The sequence below is a fragment of the Cebus imitator genome, unplaced genomic scaffold (genome assembly GCF_001604975.1).
Source record: "Cebus imitator isolate Cc_AM_T3 unplaced genomic scaffold, Cebus_imitator-1.0 Scaffold51, whole genome shotgun sequence".
Lineage (NCBI taxonomy): Eukaryota > Metazoa > Chordata > Mammalia > Primates > Cebidae > Cebus > Cebus imitator.
The window spans coordinates 5753014-5770322 of record NW_016107366.1 but is presented as its reverse complement, the minus strand read 5'-3'; the positions used below and the strand labels follow the sequence as shown (position 1 = coordinate 5770322).

General features: G+C 38.3%; 1 protein-coding gene across 4 annotated transcripts in view; it reads right to left on the bottom strand.

Annotated features, from left to right (window-relative positions):
* TEX10 (testis expressed 10) overlaps positions 1-17299 on the bottom strand; it is a 49452-nt gene extending 32153 nt beyond the window's left edge. For 2 of the 4 annotated variants that reach the window (XM_017527799.1, XM_017527801.1), the window contains exons 1-5: positions 17095-17299; positions 13549-13737; positions 11069-11781; positions 10458-10701; positions 5337-5449 (exon numbers count right to left, since the gene is read on the bottom strand). In XM_017527799.1, the coding sequence (XP_017383288.1) occupies positions 5337-5449; positions 10458-10701; positions 11069-11781; positions 13549-13728 (1250 nt within the window). In that variant the 5' untranslated portion in view covers positions 13729-13737; positions 17095-17299. The remainder of the gene's footprint in view (positions 1-5336; positions 5450-10457; positions 10702-11068; positions 11782-13548; positions 13738-17094) is intronic. The other 2 variants (XM_017527800.2, XM_017527802.2) reach the window with 2 other exon arrangements.
* Positions 17300-17309: the final 10 nt, after the last annotated feature.

Here is a 17309-nt window from a genome sequence, read left to right as displayed (position 1 = left end):
AGGAAAGAAAGACAAGAAAGAAAGAAAGAAAGAAAGAAAGAAAGAAAGAAAGAAAGAAAGAAAGAAAGAAAGAAAGAGAAAGAAAAGAAAGAAAGAAAAGAAAGAAAGAAAGAAAAGAAAGAAAGAAAGAAAGAAAGAAAGAAAGAAAGAAAGAAAGAAAGAAAGAAAGAAAGACCAAAACACTAAAGCAAAACAAAGCTGGAAGACTCAAACTCCCCATTTCCAGACTCACTGAAAGCTATAATAAGCAAAACAAGATGGTATTGGTGAAACAATAAATGTACATAAACTAATGGAGTAATGTTCATAGCAGCATTATTTACAACAGCTAAAAGACAAGAAAAAACCCAAATGCCCACTGACAGATAAACAAAATGTTATGTATATGTATTAATACAATGGAATAGTATTTAGCACTGTAAAGAAATTATCAAGCCATTAAATGAAATGGAAGAGCCTTAAAATGAATACTGCTAAGTGAAAGAAACCAGTTGAAAAGCATATATACTGTATGACTCCAACTATACGATATTCTGAAAAAGGCAAAACTATGGAGACAATAAACAAAGGTAGGTAGTCACCAAGAGTTACGAGGGAGAGAGGGATGACAAGCTAGGCAGAGCACAGAGGATTTTTTTTAGTCAATGAAACTACTCTGTATGATATTATAATGGTGGACGCATATCATTATATATTTATGAAAATTCACATAATGTGTAACACCAAAAGTGAACCCTAATGTCAAGTATCACTTTAGGTGGTATTGATGTATTAAGAATGGAGGTTCATTGACTGTAACAAATGTACCGCTCTGGTGCAGGATGTTGACAGGCCACACAAGTGTGGAGGCAGGGAGTACAGTACACCTTAAGATGTTCACAAGATGGTATCACCTAATGACACATTTCTCAGAATATATCCCAGTCACTAAGTGTCATGCAATGCACATGAGAACTCTCTGCTTTTTGCTCAATTTTGCTTTGGCCCTAAAACTTCTCTAAAAAATAAAGTCTATTTAAAAAAAGGAAAAAATGAAATTTTAATACATACTACAACATGAACCCTGAAGATCTGTTAGACACAAAAGGACAAACGCTGCAATATTCTACATATAAAAGGCACCTAGAATAGGCAAATTCATAGAGACAGAAAGCAGAACAGTAGTTACCAGAAGCTAGAGGCAGAGGAGTATGTGGGGGTTATTTGAATACAGAGCTTCAGTTTGGGATGACAAATTCTGGCAATAGATGGTAATGATGATCACACAATAATGTGAAAGTACTTAACGCCACTAAACTGTACACTTAAAAAGTGGTTTAAAAGGTTAATGTTATATATATATGTTACCCCAATAAAAATAAATTCTATCTTTTTTAACTCTGTATTTCAACCTGAGATTTAAAAAGGTAGACATCAGGTTAAAAATACAGACTAGGCATGGTGGCTCATGCCTGTAATCCCAACACTTAGGGAGGCTGAGGTGGGTGGATCACCTGAGGTCAGAGTTCAAGACCAGCCTGGTCAACATAGTGAAATCCTATCTCTACAAGATACAAAAAATTAGCCAGGCATGGTGGCACATGCCTGTAATCCCAGCTACTTGAGAGGCTGAGGCAGGAGAATCGCCTGAAACCAGGAGGCAGAGGTTGCAGTGAGCCAAGATTGCACCACTGCACTCCAGCCTGGGCAACAAGAGTGAAACTCTGTCTCAATAAATACAATAAAAAATAAAAGTAACAATACACTGAGGGTACATGAATAAGCGGATCAACACTGGCCTAGATCAGGGATCCCCCAACCCTGGGCCACAGGCTGGCACTAGTCTGTGGCCTGTCAGGACCAAGGCTGCACCGCAGCAGGTAAGCGGCGGGAGGGTGAAGCTTCATCTGTGTTTACAGCTATTCCCTACTGCTCACAGTACTGCCTGAGCTCAGCCTCCTGTCATATCAGTAGCAGCATTAGATTCTCATAGGAGCACGAACCCTATTGTGAACTGTGCATGCAACGGATCTACGGTGCATGCTCCTTATGAGAGTCCAATGCCTCAAGATTTGTCACTGTCTCCCATCACCCCCAGATAGGACCGTCTAGCTACGGGGAAACAAGCTCAGGGCTCCCACTGATTTTACATTATGGTAAACTGTGTAATTATTTCAATACATATTACAACATAATAATAATAGAAATAAAGCACACAATAAATGTAATGCACTTGAATCATACCAAAACCAACCCTCCCACCTCAGGTCCGTGGAAAAATTGTTTTCCATGAAACCAGTCCTCATAGCAACATGATTGGGGACCTTTGGCCTAGACCACTGTTGACTACCCTAACTTTGATTTGTGCCGCCGTTCACAGGCTATTTGCTAAGTATTTAATGCACTTACTTAAGAGCAGTCTGTAGGCCCTCCAAAAATCAGTCACTGGTGGGAATCTTATGAAAAGTAGGTTATACTGTCAATCCATCTTTGCTAAAAATCCCTCAATTTCATCATCTCAATCTCTTCATAAAATTATTTCCTTTTCTTTTTTTCCCATTTGTATCTCAGCACACTGTCACTTCCGTCAGGGCCGCCTTCTCTAAGATGGTCTTCCCTCCATGAAAGATCAGGACCAACTCCTTATTACATACTCCTGTATTAATCTAAGCTCTTCCTTCACTATGTTTATCAAAATCAGTCACTGATTAAAGAATCAAGTGAAATAGATGTCTTTTTCATTACACTGTACTCCATGAGAACTAGTACCCTATTTCCTTTACCACAAAATGCTCAGCAACTAGTACAATAAATGCCTTGCACATAAGAGTCCAATAAATTTCTTGAATGATACACCAATACACTCTTAAATAACTTATTTACACTGAATAATTTATTTACTAAATCCTAAACACCTTAACCACAATTTAATCATATTTTGATGAAAATTATTTTTGGAATGCCTTATCTGAAAAAATACACATATAATTCTCTATCAATACTTCAAGAGTTCATGGACTTTCTTTCTGAAGCTTACTTATAAACCCCAGAATAAAAATTCAAGTAAGAAAATTGTAAGGGGGAAAAAAAAATCTAACATTTTGCTCAATGAAGTGTCCTTTGATTCTGTCCCCTCAACTCCAGAAGCTCCCTGAAACAGTTCTGACTGAGTCAACGTCTTTAATGCCAAACAAAAGGATCTGAAAGATAAATGAACTCGAGTCAAGAAATGACTTCCACATCAAGGCCAGTGAAAAAAATTAGACTGGACCCAGATCCATGTTCTCCATCCATTTCCTAATCCTATAGCTTTCTTACATGCTATCTCCTCCAGTTACAATAGTCTCATCCCTTGCATTTCCACCTGCTGAAACCATTCATGTTCAAACCCAGTTCAAATACTACTCTTCCATTTAGCTTTGTCTGTTTATCCTAACAAGTGATCTTGCTATGAATTCCTATAGCACTTAGCTGCACAGTTCTAATATACTTACATACTGCTTTGTGTTACATATATATATTTACTTCTCCTGCCAGTTACTGAGCTACTGTTTCTCAGCTTGAAAGTTATCCTCTATACTCTGCTTTGTGACCCTGGGGTTGGGACTCCGTGACCCATATTTTTCCCTTTGGAGATGGCTTATTAGGCTCTGCCAATAAAGGCAGTAGAAAGAGACTAGAAAACTGTAAGACAAGATGGGACACTCTCTGTTTGCTTGCTAGTTTTGTTTTTGTTTCCTATAGCTGCCAGTGTCAATCAGTAGCTCTTCTTCAGGTCATTTGCAGTTCATTACAGCAGCCACAGCAGACTCCACTTTGTAGTATTTCTGACTCAGAACCAGAAACGTCATGCCTCTAAGAAACGTCAGCACCAGCCAGCCAGCACTGCCTTTTCAAAGTACTGGGCCCCATCCCTATAGGGCCCTTGCTCTCAGCTCAAGATAACAGTACCCGCTGAGGAGCATCCCGTTCTCAGAGGTTGGAGTTTTGGCTCCTTTCCTCCAAGCTTCTTCCTTGTTCTCCCAGTTCTACAAGTACTATCTGCTTCCTGTAGTTGCTACCTCCACAATACCTAACTTCCTTTGTATACCTAGTTAACAATTCTTTATAATAAATTCTCTTGTTAAAAAACCACTGTCGAGGTTTCTGTCTCATGACTGGATCCTAACACTCCTTTATGATTTAGAATATAACTGCTTAAGGGCGGGCGCAGTGGCTCACACCTGTAATCCCACCACTTTGAGAGGCTGACCTGGGCAGATCACTTGAGGTCAGGAGTTCAAGACCAGACTGGCCAACATGGTGAAACCCTGTCTCTACTAAAAATGCAAAAATTAGCCAGGCATGATGGTGCACACTTGTGATCTCAGCTTCTTGGAAGGCTGAAGCGGCAGGATCACTTGAACCCGGGAGGCAGAGGTTGCGGTCAGCTGAGATGGTGCCACAGCCTGGGCAACAGAGTGAGACTCCATCTCAAAAAAAAATAATATAACTGCTTAGCAGAGCAGGTTACATAGCTTAAAAAATCTCATCCTTTCTATCACAATACTTTGTTCTCCCTTGTTCACAGTTAGCAACCAAAATAAATATTTAGTGAATGAATGAAAAACTTTTATGCCTGAAATACTGCTTCTAAGCATATCCTCTGAACCCTGTTCAAAAAACCTCAATGATTTTCTAGCTAGTATATTCCCTTTGATATATTTAAGAGCCTCTGACAGACTTTAAGATCCCTTGCAAGTGTTTGCTCATTTACGGGAACTACATTATTAGTGTTTCAGCTTGTACCTGCTTGTCGAATTTTATTACATAAGTGGTTCTCACATTTATCTGCTCTTACTTGACGTAGTCACTTTAAATAATTTCTAGGCTTACTATTTTCTTTTTAACCTTCACCTTCTAATCAGTTACCCTTTACTTCTGATTTTTCTCCAATTATCCTTCTTCCTTCAGGATACTGATATTAGCTTCACTACTAGGTTCCTCATGTATAAATGAGGGCAAAACTAGATGATCATCACAATATTCTGTTGCTTATGAGATTCAATAATCTCACAGGGCCTCACCCAAATAAACCATCCACCCTGGCAACTTTTATTAAATTTGTATTTACGTAAGTTGATACACTCACCTAGCACAAAAAAAATCATTTTACAGACTTAAACAAAATTTAAAAACTGTTAATCCCAAGGCTCAAACTGACTTGTCCAAAAATCAGCCATACTACTTTTATTTTCACAAAATCCAGACATAAATACACAGCAGCGTACAAAGTTCCATATTAAGGCTAATTATCTTCTGATAATTTCAGGTTAAACAGCTTTTCAAGGTTATATAGTGAAAAAGAATCAAAATACCTTTTATTTGTCTCTTTCCTTTTGTGCTTGGTTATTTCTTTTAAGGCATATGGAAAACGACTCATAAAATGGTGTTTGAAATCAATAAGGTAGTTCTTTCGAAGCCATGACTCCTATTGAAATAGCAAAGATTAGTAAAATCTACAAGAAAAAAATGTAAAATAACCAATAAAACTGGAAGAAAATTGACAACTTGTAAAATAAATGTCCCATCATAGTACACTTTCTACCAGTAATATGTAAGCCAATTTTAAACTCAGAATGAACTGTTAAAGCATTCAGTTTTCATCCATAGATCCTTTTGGTGCTTAATAATTACTTTTACTTGCATTCTGTCTGCTGCTTAAGTGAAAAAGTGAAAATATCTGAGACTTAAGAAAATTCTGAATTTGGACTATCAATGCAATGTTTATGAAATACACAAGAAAGTCTTTCTTCCTGATGTTCTATCTGTACCATAACTCTATTCTCCAGCAATTCCATTATTTCCCATTAAAGGTCAACAATTTCACAAAGCAATGCATTTCCTTAAAATGCTTAAGTAGTTTTGGTGAATTTACCATTTCCCTCCTATGGAAACACTGTCTAATTCCAGATCAGAGTATTCTTTATTTCCTCTTATCCAGGGTAACCCAACAATCCATTTTGTCAGAGACTGAGAAGATTCCCAGATATGGGACTTCAGGTGCTAAAACAGCTGGTTATCCTACAACTCAATTTTTCTTTTCTGAGAAAGAAGTCTCATTCTGTTGCCCAGGCTGGAGTACAGTGGCACCATCTCAGCTCACTGCAATCTCCGCCTCCCAGGTTCAAGCGATTCTCATGCCTCAATTTCCTAAGTAGCTGGGATTACAGGTGCCTACCACCACGCTCAGCTCATTTTTGCATTTTTAGTAGAGACGGGACTTCACCATGTTCACCAGGTTGGTCTTGAACTTCTGACCTCAAATGATCCACCCCCCTTGGCCTCCCAAAATGCAGGGATTACAGGCATGAGCCACCACACCCAGCCTTACAGCCCAATTATTGTTCCTCCTTAGTATCTTTACTGGGTTCTCTTCTTTCTGACTTCTAAATGTTTGGATTTGCCTAGTAATAGTACTTGAACCATTTCTGCCTGAACTCCTGATTTTATATACAAATGTATACTTGACATTGCCTCAACTTCTGATAAGCATCTTAAAACTTAGCATGAATAAAACCAAATTCTCCCTACCAAATAACCTTTCTCATTCGGGCAATGTAATGCTGGCATCATCCTTGACTCCTCTTTCTTTCATTATACATACCAGCAGTCCTGCTGGCTTTACCTGGATCCAGCTACTTCTCATTACTTCAACCACTAGACACCATTCCCCACACAGCAGCAGGGTGATCTTTTAAAACATAATCTCATGTTTCAAAATGATACAGGAAGCGGGAAAGGAAATGAGTGTACATACATGTAGGACAGGACTGGTCATCCAAGAGATGATGGTTACTAGAGTTAGACTGTAAGCACTTGGGAATTCACTAGTGTTCTATTTTTGTAAATTAAGCATATTAAAGCTTAATAAATATAATGCAGATCATGCCACTCCTCTGCTCAGAACCCTCCAATGGTCTTTTTGCCACGCTCAGGATAAAATCCAAACTCCTTACAAGAGACCACAGAGTCCCACATAATCTGGCCACTCTAACTCTTCTCCCCCATCTTCAAATATTCTCCTAGTACCTCATTTGCACAGGCCCTCCAGTCATTCTTCAAATATGCAAACCTGTTCTCACCCCAAGGCCTTTGTACTTGCTGTTTCCTATGCCTGAATGTTCTTCCCACAGATGTTGACAAGACTTTCTCCTTCACTTCATTCAATGACACCCAACTATCTTATTCTGAGACAGCATTTCCTGACAACCTATCTAAAATAGCTCCCCCTCCCTGTTCCTGCAATATGCTCTCTTTATACCCTGTTTCACTTTCATCTTTCTTCCGAGCACTGACACTATGTTTGTTTACTGTCTACTCACCCCATCAGAAGATACATACCATGAGGGAAAGCACCTTATCAACCATGTTTATCTCTGTAGCCTGAGTCTAGAATAGTACTACTCAAAAGACCTTTCTGTAATGATCAAACTGTTCTATGTCTGCACCGTCCAATACAGTACCCACTACCCACATGTAGATGTTGAGCACTTGAAACATGGCTAGTGTGACCAAGGAATTGAATTTTACATTGTAATTAAGTAGCCATATTTATTGATGCCCAATAAAGCTTTGAAGAAGTGCCTCAAAAAGTATGACTATATCAGTGTTTGGTTACAAACTAATCCTCATAGGAAAAGGATAAAAGCAATGAGACACAAAGAGAAAAAGTAGCAAGCAAGCCAAGCATTAAATGAAAAGCTAAGACACAATTTTTATAACATATAATACTACCCTATTAATATAGTACCAGAAAAACCATAGTAAATCAAAAATTTAATGTTAAATTGTACTTTTATTTTAAAAACTAGCTATATCAAGGATGCAGGTAGCTAGCTATTAAGGAAATGTATTTAAGAAATAAACAACTTCAGTTGATTATTAAAGGATCTGACTATTCAACCACTTCAAGTAAGACTTAATGTACCCTGAGACTTCTTTTCAAAACAAGGATCAAAGCTTTAAATTACTAAAAAGTTTTTTTTTTTTAATTACTTGAATACAAGTGAAATTTCTCAACTGTGCTGCAAATACTAGCAAACTAAATGCATTAAGCCGCAGCACCAACATGTAAAAGCAAGCAGTCAGTGGTCCTAAGACTACACCTAATCAAGACACCAATTTACCAATAGAAAAATCTACAGATTTTCTGATAGCAATGAGTTACAAATTCAGCTTATGGTACATGATTTGAGTTTAATGCCAAGGAATGCTATTTGGTTCCTCCTAAAGATTAGGCTGTGGCCAGGCAAAGTGGCTCATGCCTGTAATCCCAGCACTTTGGGAAGCCAAGGTGCAAGGACCATTTGAGGCAAAAAGTTCAAGACCAGAACTCGCATTTTAATATCATTTTGTATAGAATCGTACTAACAATCTATCATTTTGAATAGATTATACCAATAATCTACATCTTATACTCTGTCTCTAAGTTAATAGTTCATTTTTTTTTAAGATAATGGTTCTTATCAAGTTATTACAAATCTGCCAAGGTGAATTAAGAAAATTCTACCAGTAGATGTTTTTAAATAACATTCCTATCTGAATTAACCATCTTCTCTCAATTTATTTCAGTTTTATACAGTATCTCAATTTAATATTCTCGTCTTCAACAGTCTATGCAGTCTTTGAAACTTACCATTCTACATTAATTAGCTGCTAATAAGCCTAGTTATAACAGCACAAAATAGTTCTAAATCATACTGTTTTAAATATCTATAAAATTAAAGCAGTATTCAGATCCTTTGTTAGTGTTATCCAAATGATAAGATGACCCAAAACTTGCATAATTAATGAATTTTCAGATTTTGTATTTTGGTCCTACTATTCTATCTAAATACAAACACTACTAACAAAGCAGTAACCAAAGTTTACTGGAGCTTATATGTAACCAAACACCAAAGAAGCTCGGAATTTTTACTTCTTGGCTCTCTAAAAATGAAAAAACTAGGCAGCAAGCAGTGGCTCACGCCTGTAATCACAGTACTTTGGGAGGCCAAGGCAAACAGATCACCTGAGGTCAGGAGTTCAAGACCAGCCTGGCCAACATGGCAAAACCCCATCTCTACTAAAAACACAAAAAATTAGCCGGGCTTGGTGGCGTATGTCTGTAATTCCAGGTACTCAGGAGGCTCAGGCAGAAGAATCACTTAAACCTGGGAGGCAGAGGTTGCAGTGAGCTGAGATGGCGCCACTGCACTCCAGCCTGGGTGACAAGAGTGAAACTCCATCTAAAAAAAAAAAAAGAAAAAAGAAAAAAAACTAGCACTCAAAGTCAGTGCTGAATATCATTACTTTTCCTTTTTTATAGGACATCTTAAGGACAATCATTACTTTTATTTTCTATCTCAACTTTTCAGATAGACTATAAGCAATACTTTTTTTTTGTTTTAAGGAGCTATATACCTTCATACTGTCTCTAGCCTATATCACAAATTAATTGCCATATGAGAAGCAAGCTTTGCTTTCTCAAAATCATACATTATAGCCCTGATCAATTTTTTGCCAATGCATGCAATGAATCATAAAACAAAGTCTCAAAACTGTAAACGACAAAATGCCATCTTATTTAAAAAAGCAATTCACAAAACATCCCTACAGATGATGGGTTAATAGCAATAGAACACGCTTTTAAAATACACACCTTACTAAAATTCTATAATGCTTTTCAAGATTATCAAATACTACTTAACTTATCCCATCTTATTTTATGCAGCATACTAACTCATTCTAAACTTCAACTTGAAATAAAAATAACACAAAAACAAGAAAACTACCTACTCAGTTTTACATATACACAGAAAACTTCAAGGATTCACACCTGCCTTGTCAAAAGTCCTTACAGCAATTCTTCTGAAAACCAGATGCTTCTCTTTGAAATCTTGCTTCTGCAGCTGCCCCTTTTAAGCGTGTTACCATATTAATTAAGCACCAACTTAATCTCATGGCTTGTTCTTCCTTGGTTGCACAGAAAAAGTGTAGCATACACTATGCACTACATTCACTATAACACAACACTTAGAACAATTCAAGTCTGGCTATGAGCTATTTAGTTTTGTCCATTTCTACTAGGCAATGTGGAATAAATTCAAAAAGACTACTTAATAAGCAACTTTTTAAATACTATAAGAGACCTTCAGAAACTAGAATGTTCCAACACAATCTGCCATAAACAATACACCATAACACTACTGTGAATTATACCTAATAAAAATTAATGGAATCAAGCATAATGAGTTATGCATTTCATGCTGAAAATATACGCATTCACAAAAAACCTCAGAAAACTAATTTGTAGTTTTGTGCAAAACAAGTTTACAGATAAACCCGGGATACTTTTGAGAAAATACATAACCAATTAGTACCAATGAGCTCATCTCTAATCTTCCCATTTACGATAAAAGGCAATACTAAGAAAATAAAGAACCATTAGTTCTCACCAATTTATGAGTTTCATCCTGTTGTTTAGAAAGTTTCCACAGAAGGGAAATAATATTAAGAATTTGTTGCATAACCTGTAGAGGCTCTCGTTCTATACCATTTCCAACAGGAGTAGCTAGTTGTGGAGGTACAGCTTCAACCCAGCACTCAATTAGCAATGGAATTATTATCTCAATAAATCCTTTTAGGTTTTCAGTAGATGATAGGCCGTCATCCACACCACTTAGTCCTCCAACTAGATACCTAATAAGGGTAAGAAAGAAAAAAATTTAGTGATTAAAAAATGTTTATTACTCCTTGCTAATTTAATCTTAAATATAAAGTACTAGTAAAATGAAGTACCATAAGCTGATAATTACATCAAAACTAGTATGAAACATGAAACTCAACAAAGATGACAAAGCCAACAGATGTTATCAAGTATAGGCTTTGCTATAAATTAATAAATTAACATACAAATGACTCTTCCCATCAGTAAATCAAATCATGAGTAACTATATGAAAACTATGAAAGACAACTGCATGTATTCCCACCAATAGTCATCAATGGTCAGCAGTTATAATTCAATACAGGAAAACTGAGTGTGGACATAACTGAAATCCTTCTTACCGTAGCCTGAACTGTGAACTGACATTTGGCTGTGAACCCCCATTTTCATAAACCTGGATGTGTTGCTGGTCGTTGGCATGTTCCTTCCAGTTGATAAAAATGGAGTTGCTAGTGGCATGGGGATTTTCTTTTTGTTCCTGAAGTCCTTCACTTTCTCTCAACCTACTGGATCCATCTGCCAAGGCCTGAAGGAATTTACTGAGTCTCACTAAGACTTTCAGCCTCCATTGCTGAGAAGTGAGTCTCCGATTAGGATTTACAGAAAGTATCCAGGACTGGGATCTGTCTCTATTTATCAGTCCTTTGGACAGCTGCTGATGAGAAATAAGCTCTACAAAATTCTTAAGCAATATACTGCTACGGCCAGTAATTAGAGCTGGGTACTGTTCCAGCAGAATGTCCAAAACTTTTAAAGAGTCCTCCTGAATTCCTTCAGTAATGTGAGTCATGGCACTAGAGAGATGGGCACTTACCAAAGGAAAAAATGGAGAAATTTGTTCAGCTCGTATTTTAGGGGCCAGGAATTGAAGAAGTTGAACTGCTGCTAATCGTACATTAGCATCTTTATCTGTAAACACAGCAGTCACTTCACTTAATATGTTTGAAAGGTGTGCATCAATTATAAATGGGTATTGAGACAAAAGTTCTTTAAGTCCAAGAAGAGCACTTTGTTTAACCCCAGCATTGTAGTGATGCATCTGTGACAGCAAATCCTATAAATAAAAATACAAATGTTAGATGTATACTTACATACTTATCAATTTGAAATAAACATGCTAACACTATACTAGTAAACTGACACTCCTTGGGGAAACTGCTTCAATAAGTACTTTTTAAATGTTATTTAGCTTTCATTAGGATCAGAAACAGAAAAATACTTTCAGCTTAACAAAAACATGACAGAATTTTCAGTTAGAATTTTCTCTCTTTACATTAACCTACATGTAGGCTTAGGCACTCTATGATTTAAAGTGACAGCAATCATACCATCATTTATTGAAAACCTACTATGTACCAAACATCATGGAAGGTTCATTTATATACTCTTAATTTGGCAGGTCCTTTCTGCCTGTTTTAAATGGTCTTTCAAAGGGTGTTTGTGTTTTATTCAGAGTATACTACTTCACAATTTTATTTGTGGAATAATATATGTAACCTTTGGAAAAAAAACTTCAAATAACCCTTTAGTATTATTTAACTTTGAGGGCTTAAAAAGCAAAACTAGAAATATATATATATCCTCACAAAGACCTACACACAAATGTTTATAACAGCATTATTCATAAGAACCAAAAACTAGAAACTAAATTTTCATTAACTGCTGAGTGATCAACAAAATGTGGCCTAATCATGCAATGAAATACAATTCAACAACAGAAAGGAATGCACTATTGTTCTGATATATGCTACGAGCTACATACAACCAGGACGAACCTCCAAAACATTGTGCTAAGTAAAAGACCAGTAAAAAAGGCCATGTATTGTATGATTTCATTTATACGCAGTTTCCAGAATAAGCAAATCTACAGACATCAGAAGTAAATTAGTGATTGCCTAGGGCTGGGAGAAAGAAATGAGGAGTGATTCCTAATGGGTACAGGTTTTCTTCCTGGAGTGATAAAAAAATGTTCTAAAATTAGATGATGATGATAGTGGCATAGCTCTGTAAATATAATAAAACCAGTAAATCGTATACTTTAGGTGAGTGATTTTAATTATGTGTAAATTATGTCTCCATAAAGTTGTTAAATTGTTAAGCAACACTTGTTCAAACTTCAATTGACTTCGAGTATTTACTATGAACCTATAATAAGCTATGTGCTGTATGGGTTCAAAAGTGAATGACAGGATTGTATCTTAATTAGCTATAAAAACAGCTAGAAAACTGTTCATCAAAAATTTGACATATCAAAAACACGTTAAGGATTATTTGCAGATACAGCCAGGCACCATGGCTCACACCTACAATCCCAGCACCTTGGGAGGCTTTGGCCGGAGGACAGCTTGCATCCAAGAGTTTGAGACCAGCCTGAGCAACATAATGCAACCTTGTCTCTACAAAAAAATAAATTAGCCAGGCATGGTGATGCTCGCCTATAGCCACAGCTACTTGGGAGGCTAAAGTAGGAGGATCACTTGAGCCCAGGAGGTCGTGGCTGCCGTGAGCCGATAGCACCCCATTGTGCTCAACCTGGGTAAGAGTGATCCCTGTCTCAAAAAAAAAAAGAATTAAATAATCAAATAAGTATACCAGGGAGAAACAACTGTGCATTTAGTTTAGCAAATCTTTCTACAGGAAGTGGAAAGATACAACTGTATGGTAAGAGATCAGATTTGGGTAAAAGATAAACTCCAAACATCAATAAACCCTATGACCCTAGGCAAAATATTTAAGAGTTGAAACAAATTTTCACAAAATATAACACTCTTTATGATTCCAAAGAAAATCTTATTTTATCAAAACAAGATGTATGGTTTACCTTTATGTTAAGTTTTCTATTGTTTGTTGGAAGTGATCCATCCTCTTTGAGTTGCTCAGGCAGATGTATGGTCTTTGTTTTAAAGTTTGTAAGGGTAGCATTTTGTAACTTGGGCTTCTTTTTACCAACTTTCAGTTTTACTTTTTGAAAATCATCTTGGCGTTTTCTTTTTTTAGTCATTCTCGACTACTATAATGAAAAGAATTAATTAAAAGCAATGGATAAAGACAAGGATGAATGATAAAAGAAGAAAAAGGCATTTCCCAACACATTGCGCTAACATTTATTTCAATCATAATCTAGAATTAGTGCGTATGCTGAAAGATCAAAATACTAAAAAATACTGTTAAGAACTATTAAAAACTCAGTCATAAAATACTGTAACAAGGCAACAGTCTTGCCACTGTTTTGAAAAGCTTTTTGGGTCAGGGAACCTTTTGTCAAGCTATGTGCTAAATAAAAACCTTTTGAAAAGTGTTTTTTTCTTTTCCTTTGTTCCTGTGTAGGAGTGCAGCACAGACTTGCTAGAGATATAACTTCTATCTGCTGATGAGCTCCTGGTATTCCCCGGAGGAACCTCTCTAGCAATAAATATCAAGCAAAGTTGGAAAACCAATGTTATTATTTAATGCAGCCTATACTGGTTAGAAAAAGATTTATGAACCTAAGCTGAGCATTTGAAAAATGGGTAAGATTCAAATACACAGCAAGGCGATTTAATAGGCCTTTCATGAGCAAGGAAAACAAAGTAAAGATCAGGTGTAAGGGATAAACCTAGTACAGCAAAAGTAACATTCAGACTAAACAGGAAACAGTATTCCTCTTTGCTCACCAAAAAGGATAAAAAGCAGCATAAACAGAAATATGATGTAACAGGGAGATAAGGAACAAAGACCAGCTAAGCCACTATTAAAACAACTCAGGCATAACACCATGCCATCTTGTACTCCCTCTCCCGCTATACCACATTCCAAACCTTGTACCTACACATGAAATCTTTGATCTGTGTCTCTTACCCATTTCCAGGCCACTACTTTAAAGAAGTCCTTTATTTCTACCATTCAATACGTTCTCCACTGATACTCTTGCCTACTATCTAGTGTCTACTCTCTAGTCCACTGGCCGTTTACCAGGGAGCTCTCTCTAAACACAGAGCTCACGACCAAGACTCAGGAGTTCTCAGTTGTTCCTACTCCTCACACACAGTAAAACCTCCTTAGCCTAATGCGGCCCCATCCATCCTCTCCAGCTTTATCTTCCCACAAAGTAACCTCTAGTTAAAAAAAATAGCCTCCTCTACCTGGAAGCAGCTAAATGATTCTTGAAGCCTCTTCCACACCCGCAAAAATAATGAGCTCTGCCTTCTACTGTACACCACTCGAATAGGGTAAGTACCACTGGAATAAATAAAACTCCCCCTCATCTCCTGGTCTATCATAATTATCCTGTGCCTGGCCATAAAAAGCAGCAATGTTTATACTATACATGAGGTCATAAATAAATTGAGTAAAACGAAAGTTTCCATTATCAGAATATTAATAAAATGGCCAGTGCAATACTGAGCAGCTCAAGTTCAAGGAATTCCGAAGCCAATCAGCTATTACACTATATCCAAATTCACTTAATTACAGGGTTATATTAGATCGCCATGAGCTAGGATTTCTCACAGGTTAAGAACCAATTCTACAACCAGATTGGTTAGGTTCTTATCCAGACTCGGACTCTTTCTACCTGTACATTGTCCCAATCTCTATCTACAAAACAGAGATAATCATAGGATGAGGTATTACAATGAAGAGTGTTTTACACAACTGCAAAACACCAGAACTGTGCCTGGCACATAGTGGTTATGCTCTAAGCATAAATACATGCGTGTCCCTGAAGTCTCAGGATCAGTACATACCAAGCCCGGTTCTAGATGCATTGTGTACCTCTGCATGCAATCTGCACAGAACCATGCAAGATAGGTGGTACTAAACCCGTTTTAACAATGCACGTCAGAAAAGTTTGCAAGACACTCCTTTATCAAGAAGTTGAAGAGGGATTCATTCACAGAACTGAGCTCTGCAAATAACCTTTAACACACCAGAATTAACTTCAAGACTGAAAGTCTTCGTGGCAAAATAATTTACCTTATTTCGTTTGTCCCTATTCCCAAGTTTTCATCTCACTCACACCTCTAGTTACCTGAGTCTTCAAAAAAAAAAAAGGGGGGGGGGGGGGATGGGGCGTTAAAGAAACAAGCCCTAAAAAGAAGGCCATAATACTTACATGGTCTCTTTTAACACAAAAATGGTTTTAATTAAGCAAGCACACGTTGTGAGCTTTTCCTACAATTTTATTACTAGCTGGTACCAGAGACGAAAGTAAATGGTACATGATGTTCAGAAAAGTTAACTCGCTTCCTCCCCCACTCCTCTGGGCTCTCTTTAGCCATTAACCACCTGATGAATCTTCAATAGTCTACTGTCAACTTTATGCCATATTATCTATTGCTTTGTATTAGTCATACTAATGCTTTCTCTGTTAGGAAAATTAAAGAGGGCTGACTGACCTTTCCTTGACTTTTTAAAACTAGTAATATTATTACTGTACACAAAGCATTTTTACACGAAGAATTCTGAAAGTTCTACTAGTAATTGACTTTAACTTATAACAAAAGATTTTCAAAACAGAGCAAATCAAAAAGTCCCACTAGGCCACTTTTACAGTGGCCGGTTTTTAGCAGAAAGTAGGAACGCCAGCCTCAGGGGCGGAACTCACATCACCAGTCCTTAGGTTTGCGATCCCCAACAGTTTCAAAGCTGAACGTCACATATTCCTACTGTAGGTTTTTCCTGCTAATTCCAACAAAAGGCAGATCCTAGCGTTATTTGGATTCCAATTGAACTAAATTCCAACTATTAATATTTGCCTGCCACTTTCTTACCCTTTCACATTTCCACCTTCTTTTCCAAAAAAAATAACCCAGAGAGAACAAGCATACTGCACTCGGCCTTTGATAATTTCCTCCCAAATCCTTTAAACTCAAGAGTTCCTCAAAACTCCACGAAGGGGCCAACCAGGGGCGACAGACTTCCCAAAAAGCAAATGCCCCGGGCAGGGGCGACTCCAGAAAACCGTGGTCCCCTTCCGCTCTCTTAACTCTCCCGCCTGGGCGACCAGAGGGCGGAACATGGGACGCCTGCTCATCCCCGCTCCGCCTTCGGTCCTGCATCCATCCGAGAAGTACTATATACCGTGCTCCTTCTCCAGTGGATGCCGGCCAGGACCAGAGTCAGGAAAGTGGCCGATTTACACACCCGGGCCTAATACTCTCTCGGACCCGAAACTGGGCGAACCCGCCCAGTCACCTGAAGCTCCTCAAATGCCCGAAAGGGGCCCGCCCCCGCAGTGCCTGCTGCACACCCAGGCCCAGCTCCGAGGGACGCCGCGGCCCAGACCCGGGGGAGCACATCGTCCACGGCCAACCCTGCCCGCTTGGGCCCCACCACGCTCCGTCCTGAGCCCCGGGAGAACCCAGTTCGACTGGCGGCGGCCGCTCACCTGAGGACCCGGCGCGGCCGGGACTCGGGGCCCGAGGAGAAAATCCAGCGAGCAAAAGCCCACAGGGCGACAGCGTGCACTGCCGGCCTCACGCGCTTGCTGCCGGAGCGTGTTTTCAAATAACCTCGTCCTCACGCGGCCGCGTCTCCTTCCGCCGCCCGGAAATCAAGGCCCCTCCCCCGCCCTGCTGTGCTCACGTGACCGCAGCCCGCAGC